The sequence below is a fragment of the Cricetulus griseus genome, chromosome 6, assembly GCF_003668045.3.
Source record: "Cricetulus griseus strain 17A/GY chromosome 6, alternate assembly CriGri-PICRH-1.0, whole genome shotgun sequence".
In the NCBI taxonomy this organism is placed as follows: Eukaryota; Metazoa; Chordata; class Mammalia; order Rodentia; family Cricetidae; genus Cricetulus; species Cricetulus griseus.
In genome coordinates, this window is record NC_048599.1 from 142,527,243 (window position 1) to 142,542,729 (window position 15,487).

General features: G+C 52.5%; 1 protein-coding gene and 1 pseudogene across 1 annotated transcript in view; one reads left to right on the top strand and one right to left on the bottom strand.

Annotated features, from left to right (window-relative positions):
* Positions 1 to 286: 286 nt before the first annotated feature.
* Positions 287 to 609, bottom strand: LOC103163030 (annotated as a pseudogene).
* Positions 610 to 2,992: 2,383 nt separating this feature from the next.
* Positions 2,993 to 15,487, top strand: part of Prrx2 (paired related homeobox 2) — a 38,002-nt gene continuing 25,507 nt past the window's right edge. The window contains exon 1 of the mRNA XM_027423218.2: positions 2,993 to 3,236. Within this exon, the coding sequence (XP_027279019.1) occupies positions 2,993 to 3,236 (244 nt within the window). The remainder of the gene's footprint in view (positions 3,237 to 15,487) is intronic.

Consider the following 15,487-nt stretch of genomic DNA (forward strand, 5'->3'; position numbering starts at 1 on the left):
GGCTTTGGAGCTCCCAGTGTTGACACCCAACATTTTACCCCTTGTCTACTAGTACAGAAAGGAGAGATGTCATCACACAAGAGTGAAACTGCATGAAGGCAGCATCTGCTCTCAGGTTAGACACTCGCTACCCGGAACAATTACAACAATAAAAGCTCATCGTCACCTCAACATGCTCAGTGTACATTTGTAAAATGTCAGAATATGTAAATACAATGCACTTTTTTTCTTCAGACAGTGTAAATGCGGAAATTTGGAGAATTTCAATTCTTCATGAGCCCAGGCAGAGGTGTGGCTACTATGAAGGGGGAGAGCTCAACACACTAATTCCAAGCTTGGCAACCATCAGCAAACTGGCACCTGCGATTAAACCTGCAGGCGTAAATTTCATCCCCAAGATACCAGCCAAGGTCCAGGATGTAGCTAGGAAAACCCAGACATTCCTGGGATTCTGGGGCAGCTTCTGAAGAAGAGTCCAGCAGCCAGGGATGGCACACTACCTGCTTTTGCATAGCCAATAATCTCACCAGTAGCAACCAGGGTTGCATAGCCAAAGCCAAGATAATGTAAAGCCACCAGCAGGCCACTGTCCTGCATTGTCCAGTCACTTTGGAGACCACACCAGGCCTGCACCCAACACTGCAGTCAGAATCCAGAGGCCTGCACAGGAGGACAAGGGTGAGGACGAGTACCCAGCGAGGAAGACAGGTAGGTCAGGAGCTGGGTTCAAACTATTAATGTAAATACCATTAGCCCTTATTGCTTCTTAGGCGCCAGGTGTCACACATGTATTAACTTGTTTTTAAAGTTTATTTATGTATAAAACAATTTAATTTCACATGTTTGTATGTGTGCCGAGTGTGTGTATGTGCATCTGGAGTAAGAAGAGGCACCGAACAGCTGGAACTGTGAGCTGCCGGGTGGATGCTGGGAACTGAACCTAGGTAGGTCCTCCACAAGAGCAGGAAGTGCTCTTAATGGCTAAACCTTCTCTCCAGCTCCCCCAGCTTAGTGTTAAATGGATCTACATGTGTGTATATCGTGTGTGTGTGTCTGTGTGTGTGTGTGTGTGTGTGTGTGTGTCTGTGTGTGTCTGTGTGTGTGTACGCGGGCATGCATATGCCACTATGCATGGATCAGAGGACAATGATGGTGGAGTTTTGCCTTCTTCCTTACGTGCGTGCGGCAACAGCATATACCAGGCTAGCTGGCCCAAGAGCTTCTGAGATTCTCCCAACTCCACTTCCCATCTTTTTATTTCTTTCTAATCTTTTTAAAAAAGAGTTATTCCATGTTTTAATTATGTGTGTCTGTGTATCTTGTGTGGGTATGCATATGTGAGGGCTGGTGCCTGTGGAGAGCTAGAGTTGAATGCCCCTGGAATTGGAATTACAAATAGTTGTTAGCCACCGACCTAAATCTCTCTGGTCCTCTGTAGGAGCGGTAAGCACTGTTAACTACCCAGCCATCTTTCTCTAGTTCTCTGCCCTCTGTCCTGCTGTAGGAGGCCTGGGATTGCAGGTGTTGCTGTAATTTGGCTTTGACTCGTGTTTCAAATCATCATGCTTGCACAGCAAGCGTTCTTACCCACTGAGCCCTCTCGCTCGTCCTCGTTTTCACTTCTTCACTTTTATTTGGCACTCAAGGAAACTAGGTGCTAAGCTGCCTGCTCAGGGCCCAAGCACTGCCTCTATTTGAACACAGAGGCTGGAGCCAGAGCATCATCATTGAGGGCTGCTGCACATGCTCAGAATGGGGACCGCATGGATAGGCGGCCACAGTGTCCTTCCAGACCCTAACATGGCACATCTGGGCTCTGGGTGGACCCCACAGCATCTTGGACAGAATAATTTCAATGGTTCTCCCAAACTCTGGAAGGAGCCCTTGCCTTCCTGCTTCCCCTCCGCCATCTGTCATGCGATGGAATGGAAGCTAGTTCACCTCTCAGACCCTTTGCAACATTCTCCCTGTATCCGTGGGCAGAGACCCAGGGTGCCACGTGGGTGGGGCAGTCTCATGGTGTCCTTCAGGGTGGGTCTCAGGAGGAGGATTTCCTAACACCCCCACCCCCTGCCTCCAGACCTCCTGGTGGGGTTCTCTTTGATGCCATGGTTTCATGCCTCTCTGATGGTGGGGAAAGAACAGAAGGGCAGGACAGTCTAGAACTGTCGTATCTGGAACACTGAGAGTTTCCATTCTTCTCACCCAGTGCCATTTTTTCTGGCTTTTCTCGAAAAAAGTTCAAAGATAGACCTCATCTGCCCCCTTACCCCGCAGCACCCCCTTACCACCTCTCACTTGTCACCCCGAGTCTCTCCCTTATGCACCCCAGGAGGGAAGGTCTCCCTCCCAGCTTTGTTTTCTGCACGGGGAACGCTAGGGACAGCGCAGAAGTGTCACCCACTGGGAGATGAGAGAAATGGCATTGGCTTCCGTCCCAGAACCTTCCTTTCAGAGTGGAGGGAACAGGGTGGTCCTCGAAAACCTCTGATTCTTTCCGTTAGGGTGGGGACAATGAGGGAGAAGCTGGGAAGCGTTCAAGGCCGTTCTTGGCTACGTAGCAAGTTTAAGGCTAATCTGGAATATATGAGACCCTGTCTAAAGAGAAGTGGACTGGAGGGGAGGGAATCCATCAACTTTCTAAGAGTGCCCCCCACCCCCACCCCGAGACGGATTCCCCATCAATCCCCTCTGGGGACCTTGGTTGGGGGATTTAAAGAGACACCCCTCGCGGGACTTGGACACCCTAAACTACATCTGGGAGTCCGAGGACCCCGTCCTGGCCCCGCCTCCCGCCGGACGGCGCAGGACGCAGGGAGGGGAGCCGGGGGCGAGGTCCGCCCAGAGAAGGGGCGTGTGGCCCGGGCCGCTGCCTAGCGAGCGGCCCGCCCGTAGGGGAGGGCAGAAAGTTCGCGTCCCCAACCGACGGACTTGAGCGCCGGCGCGGCGAGCAGCAGGAGGCGGCGGCGGCCGGCAGAGGCGCGGCCGGGGCATGGACAGCGCGGCCGCCGCCTTTGCCTTGGACCCGCCGGCGCCCGGCCCGGGGCCCCAGCCCGCACCCGGAGACTGCGCCCAGGCGCGCAAGAACTTCTCGGTGAGCCACCTCCTGGACCTGGAGGAGGTGGCGGCGGCCGGGCGCAGGGCTGCAGGGCCGGTGGCGGGGCCCGAGGCGCGGGAGGGAACAGCGCGCGAGCCGTCCGGGGGCAGCAGCGGCAGCGAGGCGGCGCCGCAGGACGGTGAGTGTGCGGCGTGGGAACCGGGCCGGGGCGGCGGGACTTGGGCTGCGGGACTAGGGGTTAGCAGGACCCCTTCGCTGAGAAGCCGGCTGCGGGAACCCGGGACTGAGGGACTCACGGGCTACGGGATCCAGTGTCTGGGACTTCTAGGCTGAGGAATCTTCAGCTTGTGATTCTGTGGCTGTGGGACCCGCTGGGACCCCCCCACCCCCAGCTGCTAGATCCCAGCTACAGAGACCCCCTGGCTCACAGGATCCCTGAGCTGAGCTGCGGGACCCCGGCTGTGGAACTGGGGTGTGGGACACACCTCAGCTACAGGGACCCCTAGCTGCGGGATCCCAGCTGTGGGCACTGGAGAACTGGGCTGTTCACAGCGGGAGCCACAGTCTCAGAGTGTACTGCCCAGTGGTGAGCTGCTGTTGTCTCAAAAGCCCCTCCTTCGGAGGAGACCCTCTTTGAACCAGGTCCACTTACAGTCTTGTGACTTTTGGAAAGTTGGCTGCCCTTGCATCCCAATCTCACCTACCCTCAGAAGCTGTTGCTGTTGTGGAAACTGAGGTTGTGGAAGGGACAAGCCATTAAGTCAAACTCGGTTCAGCCTCTTAGAGCTAAGGCAGATCTTAGGGTTTGTGGAGTGGGCATGCCTGCACAGCCACACCCTTCGGTTTGGGGTGGAGGAGCTCTCCGAGGAGTATAGCCAGCTAGGCCTGTCGTCCCCCTCCACCCCCACAAAGGTTAAAGGTCATCTGGAAGGGGCTTTAAAAACAAACCATCCGCCCAAATAGCACCCCACCACACACACACACACACACACACACACACACACACACCACACCACACCACACCACACCACACCACACAGGATTATAGAGTCCTCAGCTCAGCTTTTCAAAAACCAGGGGAAAGTTGGTGGGAAATACAGATAGGGATAGGCTTGAGGAGGGGAGTTTAGAGGTGAAGGATTCATAAGACGCAAAAGTCCCAGTCTGCACAGTTTCGGTGAGGAGCAGGGCAGGAGGATGGCCAAAGTCACCAAAGTCACCTAGGTGCTGGGGAGGGGTGTCTGAGACTAATAATACCTCTGTCCCCTAGCGCTGGAACTTTCCTGCGCTGCGGGATGTGCTGAGCCACCTGACTGTCTAGATTCCCACGCGGAGTGTGGAGAGGTGACAAAAGAGGAGTAGTTATCCCCCAGCTCCCCTCCCACCCTAAGCCCTCACTTCCGGTACTAGGCGCAGGGTCAGAGGGGTACTCAGGCAGGCTGGGAGCCTCTGCTTTCAGACTAGAGGGGTCCTCGGAAGCCAGAGATGGCAGTGACACTGCCTGAAACCGAGGCTATGAGCATGGTGCCCAGCCCGGGGCGCCCCTGCCTCCCGCCTCCTGCCTCCCGCCGTGGCCACTTCCCACCATTTGCAGGAGCCTGGCTGCTCTCTTCCCTATGGTGTTGGGTGATGGATGATGAGTGAGTTGACAGCCCTGGGAGTCAGCTTTTAGATCCTTGATGGAAAAGTAGAGGGGCCAGTTCCGGCCAGAAGTAAAGTGAGGTGTGACATGCTCAGTGTTCTCTGGTTTCACCTTGGTGACTGAGACTGTGGGGCATAACAGAGGGAAGAATAAAACCAAGGTGATGGGGAGGAAGGAAGGGACAGGCAGAGGAAGACAAGGAGGGAACACTGACATTAAGATGTAAGCGGGCAGAGGTGTGGCCCTGGTAGGGTACAGACAGCACAAGGTCTGATTTCTTTATCATGGTGCCTACAATAGAGGTTCTCAATCTGTGGATAAGTCCCCTTTGTTAAACCTCTATCTCCAAAAATATTTATAATGCACAACAGTAGCAAAATTAGAGTTATGATGTAGCAACAGAAATAATTTCATGGTTGGGAGGGTCACCACAACATGAGAAATTGTATTAAAGGGTGTCCTCAAATGGACCTTTTCTTCCTGGGGAATCCCAGATGGCGAGTGTCAGGTAGGGTATGAGGGCCCAGATGATGTCATTGGCAGCCTATAGGAAGCTGGGTAGGTAGCAGGTGTCCCCTCTAGCCTCTGGATCTGGCCACAGGTATCCTGAAACACATGAGAACTTCCAGGCTTTTCCTGGGGTGAAGCTTCTTGCATACTCGAGTATCTGAGGACCCAAGACATGCTGATTGTGGAGTCAAGTGGGAGATGCAAGGACAGGTTCAAGAAATTGCTCCGCCCCTGTTCCTTGCCTTGGAAACTACATCCAGTTTTTGTTCCTGGTTCTGTAGTGGTCCAGTGGTTCCATGCCAAGCTTCCCTCTGGGTTGGAGTATATATATATAGACAGAAGGCAGAGGAAGGAGGCTGAGGCAACTTCCTGATTGTCCCTTTGGTTAATTGTCCCTTCCCACAACCATCCATTGGCTTCACAGTCCCAAAGCCTCCAAAAATTGGGAGGAGGCGCATCCTTTCCACCTCCTGGTGAGCCAGTCCGGAATTGCTGGAACCAGTGGAAAGAGGGTACCAGTTGGAGGAGGAGTGTAGAGGCCCAGTGTGCACAAGGCCTTGGTTCCATCCCTAGCACAGGAAGGAAGGGAAGGAGGTAAGCAGTCAGACCTTGGGGTGCCAGGACTTACCCTCAGAGCAACACATGTGGGCCATGGGCTGTGCTGTTAACTCTTCAGTCCTGAGCCCTTGGCACCTCCAGGGCACAGACACTCTTGAAAACCAGCCTTCCTCTGTCTTTTGCAGAGTGGAGATGCCCCCTAGTAGAAAAATACAGGCTATTGGGGAACAAATGAGTGAAAACTACTGTTTACATCCTGCCAATTAAAAAACCAAGCCAAACCAACCCACCAACCAAACGACAAACTAAAATCCTTGTGTTTTTTTAAAAGCCACTGGTAGATCCAGCCCATGTCTGCCAATGACGTTCCAAGCCCTTGCTCCCCTGAGAACTGGCTTCATACACTGTGGCTTCGCTAGTGACTCAGAACAAACCAGGGTCTCGGGTTCCTCCTGAATCAAATGCTGAGCTATGCCAAGCACGTTAGGAAAATAAACCCTGTTCTCTGCCTTTGCAATGGCATACAACAAAAGAAACCACATTAATAACCTCGAGTTTCTTGAAAGCATTCCCTCCCGTGGGCAAGGCGGAAACCAGGCCGTGGACACGCTGAGAAAATAAACATGGCCCTAGGAGCAAGGCAGAGAGGCCTGAGTCAGGGCAGCCTGGGCCCTGCTCGGGGCTGGTGCCTTTTGGAGAAGCATAGGATATTGGGTTGCTAGGGAGACTAAGTGGATCTCAAGAAGATTGTGTAGATTTTGGGTGATGGAACACCTGGAATCCAACGAGAACATTGGGGAGCTGGGGCCCTTGTGAGCTCAGTGGCAGCTGGTAATTGGGGGTGAGTCTTGGTTAGGGTGGGGGATCTATTCCTTCCCTTTGCTAAACAGGACCATAGGGCCAACTGGAAGTCTTGAGAAATCAGTGGGTTTCAGAGACTGGTAGACTTTTAGTCTACCAGGTTTTCATCTCATTCTTATTTTTGGCTTTCTAAGACTATCTCATGTTGCCCAGGCTGGCTTCACACTTGCTACATAACAGAGACTAGCCTTGAATCCTTGTCTTCTTGCCCCACCCTGAGGACTTGTATATATACCATGCTCCGCTGTCAGTTAATCTCTGCTGTGATAACACATGGTTAGTTCAGGGTTTACCATGGCCCATTTCTAAGTGCACATGGTCCAGCAATACCCTTGTATTGCAAAGTTCCTTCCTGCGACATCCAGCTCCCCGAAGTCTCCATGTTACTTTCCCTATGAACCTGACCACGCAAGGTCCCTCTACAGTGCTTGTCCCTTTGTGTCTGGTTTATTTTGTTTAGAAAGCATCCGAGTTCATCCAGGTGCCATGTGTTCAAACTCCTTTCCTTTTCAAGGCTGAGTGATGTTCTGCTGTATGGATGGATGTACCACATTTCATTTGTCATTTCATTCACCAGTGAACAGTGATTATGGGCAGTGCTTCTGTGATGACAGGTACAGCTTCAAAGGTCTCTGCTTTGAATTCTTTGAGGTATGCTTCTCCACGTGGAGTTATTAGGTCATGTGGTAGTTCATGATTACTATTTTAAAAAGCCTTTTTTTTTTTTTTGTGTGTGTGTGTGTGTGTGTGTGTGTGTGTGTGCATATAGAAGTCAGAGGACAACCATGGGTGTCCAGCGTCACCCCCCATCTTGTTTGAGACAGAGTCTCATTGGTGCTATGCATGCCAGCTTCCAGGGACTCTCCTGTCTCTATAAAGACGTGTGTGCCACACACAGTATTATTTGAGTTCTTGGGATTTGAACATAGGTCTTCACACTTCCCTAGCAAGCCCTTTCCCACTGAGCAGCTCTCCTGCAGCTCTCATATTTAATTTCCTAAGAAATCATAATGGTGTTTTCCACAACAGAATTTGACCAGCCTCTTCATAACTGATTTGGGGACAGGGTACTGACAAAAACTGGTCTGTAAGATGGGAGCGGGCTGGAGGGATTTCTCAGAATGGAGCTTTTAAGAGGCATGTTTGATCTAACTCCTGCTATGCCCCCCCCCCCGCCACCTCCATGCCTCCATTTCCTGAAGGACAGGGACACTCCCCTGTAGTCAGTGAATGCTAGATGGAGGCTACCTCAGTCCAGCTCCTGGCCTTCACTACCCTTGCAGTGAGTGACTCTGGACAAGTCAACTTCTCTCTTAGGTCCCCACCTGAACCACACGTGGGTGATGCACAGATAGCTGTGGGGTCTCCCCCCATAGTTCTATTTAAGCTAGAAAAAGTCCTGTGGTGGTTGTTCTTGGGGACACAGTCCTGAGCTGGGCCTGATGCCTAGGACCTCAGGCAGGAGAGGAGGTTGCCTGGCTTCTGTCCAGAGCATGGAGAGGAAGAGGCTGAGAATGCAGTGGGCTTCCAGGATGGCTGGAGCAGCGGTCAGTCCCTTCTGCCTTTGTCTTCAGGGACAGAACTTACTGAGTAGCCCCTCACTAGACTCAGTGTGCTCCTGTGCCTTCTCCATCTAGGAGTTCCTAGGGGTGGGGCTGGAAGTCCTGCTACTGCCTCAGTCTAACCTGCTCACATACACCCTGATGCTCAGTGTAGCCATCTGCAAAGTGGGCTTACAGTTTAATTTATTAATTGGTGTGTGTGTGTGTGTGTGTGTGTGTGTGTGTGTGTGTGTGTGTGTGTGTGATGGCTCTTGACTGAAGGTTAGAGGGCGACTTTAGAGAGTTGGATCTCTCCTTTCACTGTGGTTCTAGGGACCAATATAGACATCAAACTAGTTTGGCATTGAACTGAGGCTGTTAGGTTTATAGGCAAGCACTTTTACCCATTGAGCCATCTTGCCAGCCTGCCATCTGTAGAATGGAAACGAGGGGTGTTCTGTATGGGGGTGAGGCAAACCCTAAGCCATTGTGTGGCACATAGTTGGTGTTTAACACAGAGTTTTCAGACAGCTCCTTGAGGTATTTACAGGACTTATGGTTCTCATAATTTGAAGGCCCAGAGAGGTGGAGCAACCTGTCCAATGTCTCACAGCTGGGACAGGATGTCAGGTTGGTGCTGGGACTCAAAGTCCAGGCCTTTCTCCAGCACAGCCCTGTATGTGGGTGGGAGAAGCTAAGAACAGGAGCTCCCAGGATGCTGGGGAGACTGGATGTGAGGCTTGGGAGCTGGAGGGGTGAGGAGGTTGGGGAGGAGATGGGGGGACTGATGAGGAGTAGGTTTTGGATAGGGACCCTGTGTGCATGACAGGGTTTCTGAGCACTTGGATAGAAAGGATGGATGTCAACCAGGTGATGGTGGCAGAGCCTGCCTTTAATCCCAGCACTCGGGAAGCAGAGGCTTCAGATCTCTGTGAGATCAAGGCCAGCCTGGTCTACAGAGTAAGCTCCAGGACAACCAAAGCTACACAGAGAAACCTTGTTTTGAAAAAAAAAACAAAAACAAAAACAAAAAAACAAAGGAAAAAGAAAGAAAGGATGGATGTCTGTTGACTTGTCCTGAGCAGGGGAGTGATGTCAGCGAGGATCAGGCAGAACTCTGTGTGCTTGATGGTGCCTCAGTTCCGAAGAGCTGTGGCTGTCCCTGGGTGGAGGCAGGCTTGAGGGTGGCTTAAGGGAAGCTGGTGTATTCCCAAAACCGTCCTAAGGATACCGGGGGACTGGGGATGTAATTTAGTGAGTAGAGTGTGCCACCTAGAACCAAGTAGAGTGCACACCTGTAAGCCTAGCACCGAGGAAGTGGATGCAGGAGGATAAGGAATTTAAGGTTCTCAGCTCCATAGTGAATTCAAGGTCAGCCTGGGCTATATGAGACCCTGTATCCTAAGGGGGGCAGATTCTGGTTGCTGCCTGGTTGTGAGGCTGAGAAGAAGCAAGCAGAACTATGTGGAGATGGGGCTGAAGGCCGTGTGAGGCACATGGAGAGTGGCTACGACCCCATAGGCAACTTAGCCAAGTGCTGTGTTGTGTTGGCAGGGGTCTCAGCTGCCTTATCTTCCCTCTAGCCCTGTGACATGGGTCTTTTGATTATCCCCATTTTATAGACAGGAAAATTGAGTCTCAGAGAAGATTATTTATGTAACAGGGTTGGTCATACTACTTCTATATGGGATCCAAACTGGGTATGTCTTGTCCCAAAGCCCTTACTCTGTCCCAATCATCCTTGTAGCCTTGGAAATACTGAAATGGCAGGGCCAGGGCTGCCTCACATCCCCTGACAGGTGTGGGTGAACTCAGGGGCCATGAGGTAGTCCGGGGAGGGAGAGAGAGCTGACCACACCCAGCCTCGTGACAATGGCATGAGGGAGAGTGGGGTCTGCCCAGCTTTGGGGGAGCTTAGGGATGAGAAGTTGGGAGCCCTCTGTCTCTTCTCTGTCCAACACCCATCTCCAGCAACAGACCCAAGACAACTGTCAGGGTTCCTGTGCAGGAGTGTGGCCGGAGGCCCCTCCCCTAGCTCCCTGACCCCTATCCATTCCCCCAATCCAGCCAGTCTTCGGCCTGCCCACAGATCCAGTCCTTCAGCCTCAGGCCCTTCAGACCTGCTCTGCCAAGCACTCAGGAGCTGGCATGGAGCAGATGGAGTGTGTTTGTCAAGAAAAGACTGACTCCTGCAGCCATCCTCCTAAAGCGCCGGCTGTCCATCGGGGAATGAGTCTTCAGTAGAGAAAGTTCCCCAGCTAACAAAAACTCACTAACTACCTCTCCATTTTTCTCTCTGTTGTAGTTTGGGGGTGAGAATGTTATCACTTCCTAGCATTTGGGCACCACAAGGCGGAGGTGGGGGGCTGGCTGTCCTGGACTCACAGTCACAGAGTGACACACAGACCCCCACACACACCCCACCTGGTGTGTGCATGTCCACAAACCCACTGTGAGGCTCCACCTGGTCCAAATAATCCTACCAGGCTTTTTGGGTGAGGCTGGCTCAGGCCCCCAGAGAGTGGCAGAGCTACCTGGCTACATGGGCCAAGGGTTAAGTGCTCTTACGAGGTGTTGAGTAGGAGAGAGCTGTGCGGCTTCCTGTTCAGAGAGAGCTTGGGGGTGGGCATGTCTCCATATGCTCTTATGGTGGCCTGGGCCACAGACTGGGCACCATCAGCACCCACTGAAACATCAGGAAGGAGCAAGGCTTGTCAGACTGAGAATAGCTGCTACCTGCTGTCAAGTGAAAGGGCACAGCCCCCGTGGTTACTAGTCTACCAAGCATAGCAGAGAAACTCCTAGGCCATGGCCATCACTCCTCTAGTCTCCCCTGAGATCTGAAAACACCAATGTCCTGCTTGCCCTGAGCTTAGATTTCTACCACATCTGTTTGTTCCCTGACTGACTCTCAGGAGGGGGAGGGTGGCGATGACAGGACGCCATCCACATGGGGCTCTTTACGGGTAATGATATTTTTTATTGTGCCCTAAAAATGAAGTGCATTCTGGAAGAGATTAGCTTGGGGCTTTCTTTAAGATGGGTTCTGCTTGCCTGTGTGTGGGATGGGCAGCCAGAACATCTTTAGTCTTTGGTGGCAGGGGCGTGGGAGGGTCTCGGAAAGGGGGTCTTAAAAGGCTGAGTGGTGGCAGGGGCTGAACTGAGGCCTGGGAGGCAGTCGTCAAAGAAGAACCTGGTAGAGGGCAGCAGAGGAGTGACAGTCAGGGACTGGGTGGCCTGGAAGCTTCCACAGAGGGACACTGCTCCCTTCGACCCCAGAGCAAAACCAGCTCCTCAGTAGCTCAAGATGTAGCAGGTGAGAGCATGTCATCTCCCAGACATCGCTCCCCTAGAAGATGTAAGAGGGACCCTAGACAGGAGTCAGAAAATCAGTGTCCACCAGTCTCTAAGCCTGGGCTTTGCGCTTTAGCTAGCTGCACCATCTGTCTCTGGCCATATTTGATGAGATTCCAGGACTCATCTTGGAAGCTGGTTTTAATGGATTTACAGACTCTGGGGTATCAGGGTCCCTGGTCCCTGCTTGTAAAAGTCCCCTCTCTGCAAGATGCTGTGTTTGTTTTAGTTATTAGGTCCATGGTCTCATGTAGCCCAGGCTGGACCAGAAGTCATTATATAACCAGGGTTGACTTGGAATGCTTGCTCATCCTCCTGTTCCACCATCCAAGTACTGGGGTCCCAGCTGTGCATTGAACCCAGGGCTTTGTGCATCTAGGCAGAGCACCCACCAATTGAGATACAGCCCCAGCCCCCCCCCCATGAGTTTGATACCTTGCTAATAACTGATCTTCCAGAGCCAACTGCATCTTATCACTTCCTTTTACTGATTGGGAAAAAGCCCTCTTGGTGATAGAGCAGTTGTATTCGGGGCTATGGAAAAACAAAGGATCTGGAAGGTGGCTGCACGAGAGAGAGAGAGAGAGAGAGAGAGAGAGAGAGAGAGAGAGAGAGAGAGGGGGGGGGAGGGAGGAGGGAGGGAGGGAGGGGGAGGGAGGAGGGAGGGAGCCTCAAGGTCTAGAGGGGATAGCTGCTTTTCATCTACCCGCTGTGTTTGGCATTGTCCAAGCACCAGCCCAAGGCCTCCCGAGGAGTTGGGATAAAGCTTGTGATTGGGGCAGAGTCCTGGATGGATCTCCACCCCCCCCCCAGTGTCCTGACTACTCCCACTTCCAGGTGTGGTGGCCAGGGCACAGCTGGGCTTAGTTAGAAGCCTCATCACTGAGCTGGGTTCTGTTACTCTGGTTCCCATCATCCTGAGCCCTCTTTTCTGCTACCCTTCCTGGTCTTGCCCATCACACCTCCTATGTCTCTCCTGGTGATTGTGGTGGGGCGTCCCCTGGGCATGAGTATTCTCAGTCCCCTGTGGGATAGCCATTTCTTTCCAAATTTTGTTCATCAGTCCCTAGGCCCCTCCTCCCTGTCTGTCCTCCCCTCTACTGTTCCCCCATGCCAGCCTCCCTTCTTGCCTTGGGCGCAGCCATTCACATGCCAGGGATGGCGTTATTAAAAATGACATTTAACCAGGGCTGGAATTACCACTCGGATGGCTGCAAACCTCGGAATCAAAGCAGAGCCGCGGGGCGGGCGCGCCTGGCAGGGGCCTTGCAGCCTCCCCGCCGCCAGAGCTCTGCAAAGGCTTCCCACATAAAACCTCGCAGACCAGCAAGGTCTTGAAAGCCAGCGCACCTCCTTTCATTAGACTAACAAATAACACGTAACAGAAAACATCTGTTCACAGCAGCCTTAATGTTCTCAAGATGGGCTCCGGGTGGCTGGTCTAGCCAGTGGGCACCTAGTGTGCAGGGTGCAGGTTAGAGCACCTGGGGACCAAGATCCGGCTTCTTTTCTTCATATCGTACAGGCTTAGCCCTTCACCCTCCCTTCTCACTGATAAGGATTTGTAATCTGAGGGTCTGTATGCAAGGAGGTGGGGTCACTGGGTGGCAGGCACCATAACCCTGACATTTAGGAGTGATATAATTTCAAAGCACTAGCAATCGGAGACCTCATTTTGAGTTTTGGCCAGGCCCTGGGCCAGTGGTGTGATGTTGCTGCATTGCTCAGAGGGCTTCTGGCTGTCCCTTACACACACACACACACACACACACACACACACACACAGAGTCAGTCAATCTTTGGAGCTAGAGAGATAGTAAATCTGCCCCTATAGAAGTTAGGTGCCCCGCAAAAGCTCCCTCCACCAACTCTGGTCCCCAGAAGCCAGAGAGATTCATTGCTGCACACATTATTGAAGGCTGGGGCCAGGAGGCCACATGCCCTCCAGAATTGTAAGTCAGAGTTCCACAGCTCAAATGTGGAGAAGGAAGGCCTGTATCCCACACCAACGGGGAAAGTGCAGAGGAACACGCCAGCACTAGCTACACACTGGCACCTCGCTTCACTTAAGATGCTCTGCCATCTCCGGAGAGACAATGATGTGAGACTGTGTCTTCTTCCTGGCCACGATCAGCTCTGCCCCCTCCTTTAAGAAAGCTAGGCAGAGGCTAGAGAGATGGCTCAGCTGCTCTTCCAGAGGTCCTGAGTTCCCAGCAACCACACGGCGGCTCACAACCATCTGTAATAGGATCTGATGCCCTCTTCTGGTGGCGATTATTTGGCCATTTATTCATTCTGCACAGAAGGTACCTTGTTGGTATATACCAGAGACCTGGCCATATTTTTCCCCTGAGGGCTTGGAGCCCAGCAGGGGGGCAGTGTAACTTCCCTGCCACCTGGCTGCTTCCTAGCCTTCTGCACTCTACCCATGCCTGGTTTGTCCTGGTAGTCCATGGTGAGGTGGACCATTGTCCGCACCTCATAGCTCGGGGAGCCAAAGTGACTTCTGCATCATTTCCTAGGGACTGCAGTGGCCATGTCACTCTGTGCATGGCTGCAGATGGCTACAAAGTCTTCTTTCTGGATGCTGCCCAGGCCCTGTCAGGGTTGGATTTCTACCTGTTCCCTTCCCACCAAGAACCTGCTTTCGAGAGACTTGCTAGGTCCCTGGCAGGCTGGGCCTGGCTGAGGCTGGGGTTGTGCAGTGCTGGAGGATAGGGGTAGTGAGTTTCTTGAGACATCCTGTTTTAATTGGGAGGCCAGCCTCTCCTGCAGAGCTAGTTCCCTGGGCACCACAACGAAGGGAGGAGAGTGTCATGACTCTAAGCGGGAAATTATGGGAGACAAGAAGTAAAAACTGCTACTCTGGTTTCATTGAGAAGGGAAGAAGAAAAGGCCCAGATCTAATAGCAGCTGAAAGCAGCTTCATTACTGAAATAAAACTGTTGCTGGGCTGCAGATTTGTAAGGGGGGATGGGTAAGAGGGGTCTAATTTTTGTGTCAAGGCATGGGAAATGAGAACGGTGTCCTGGTAATTGTTCCCTTGTTCCTTGCCTGTCTTGCATATTTCACTCATGCCAAGCCCATGCCGAGTCCTGGGGTGAAGGAGCTATCTGGCTGCCACCAGCAGGGACAGTTGAGGGAGGTGTTCTGGAGGAGGTAGAAATCAGAAAGGACCTAGAGCCTGAGTCAGGTAAGCAAGAGAGGGGCCTGGAAGATGCTGAAGGAAGGAAGAAAGATACAGACTTAGGGTGGGGAAGGGCACCTGACTGTCCCAGAAGCAGGAACAAGAGGTAGGAGATGTCCCAAGAATGTATCCTTCAAGAGTGGCCATTGTTAGAGTCATGCCTGATAGTGCAGGCCCGTAGTGGAAGCTACTCTAGATACTGAAACAGGAGGATTTCCAGTTCAAAGTTGGTGTGGGCCATTTTATGAGACCCTGTGTCAAAATAACAATGAAGAAAAAGGGTTGGGGATGTAGCTCAGTGGTAGAGCCCTTCATAGCATGATGAAGGCTAATGACCTGAGTTCTTTGGTGCTGTGAGAGAGAACAGAGAAGAGATTTCCCATTTTTGATGTATGCGCCATTGGGGACACTTCCTCACATTTGTGGGTGTCTGGAGTGTGGACTGTGAGACCTCTGAGGTCTCACAATTATCAAAGGTCTGATGTGGAAACAGCTGCTGTGTCTCAGTTGCCCTGAGCCTTCTGGGAGGAGCTGCTCACCAGCCCTGCCCAGCCTTGGCCCTTGCTCTGAGATCTGAGTTTCTCACCTGCAAAGAGGGCAGCATGGCTCTCCCACATTAGGGACCCTCAGAGGCGCCAGGAGACCTTCCATGTGCCTGCCTGGAACTAGCAGGTGTCAGAAGTACACCGGCTTATACTCTAGTTCCCTCTCTCTGACACTGAGAAGGGGCAGACATGGCATGTGGGTAGGTGGGGCTGAGCAAGGAGAGGTTTACA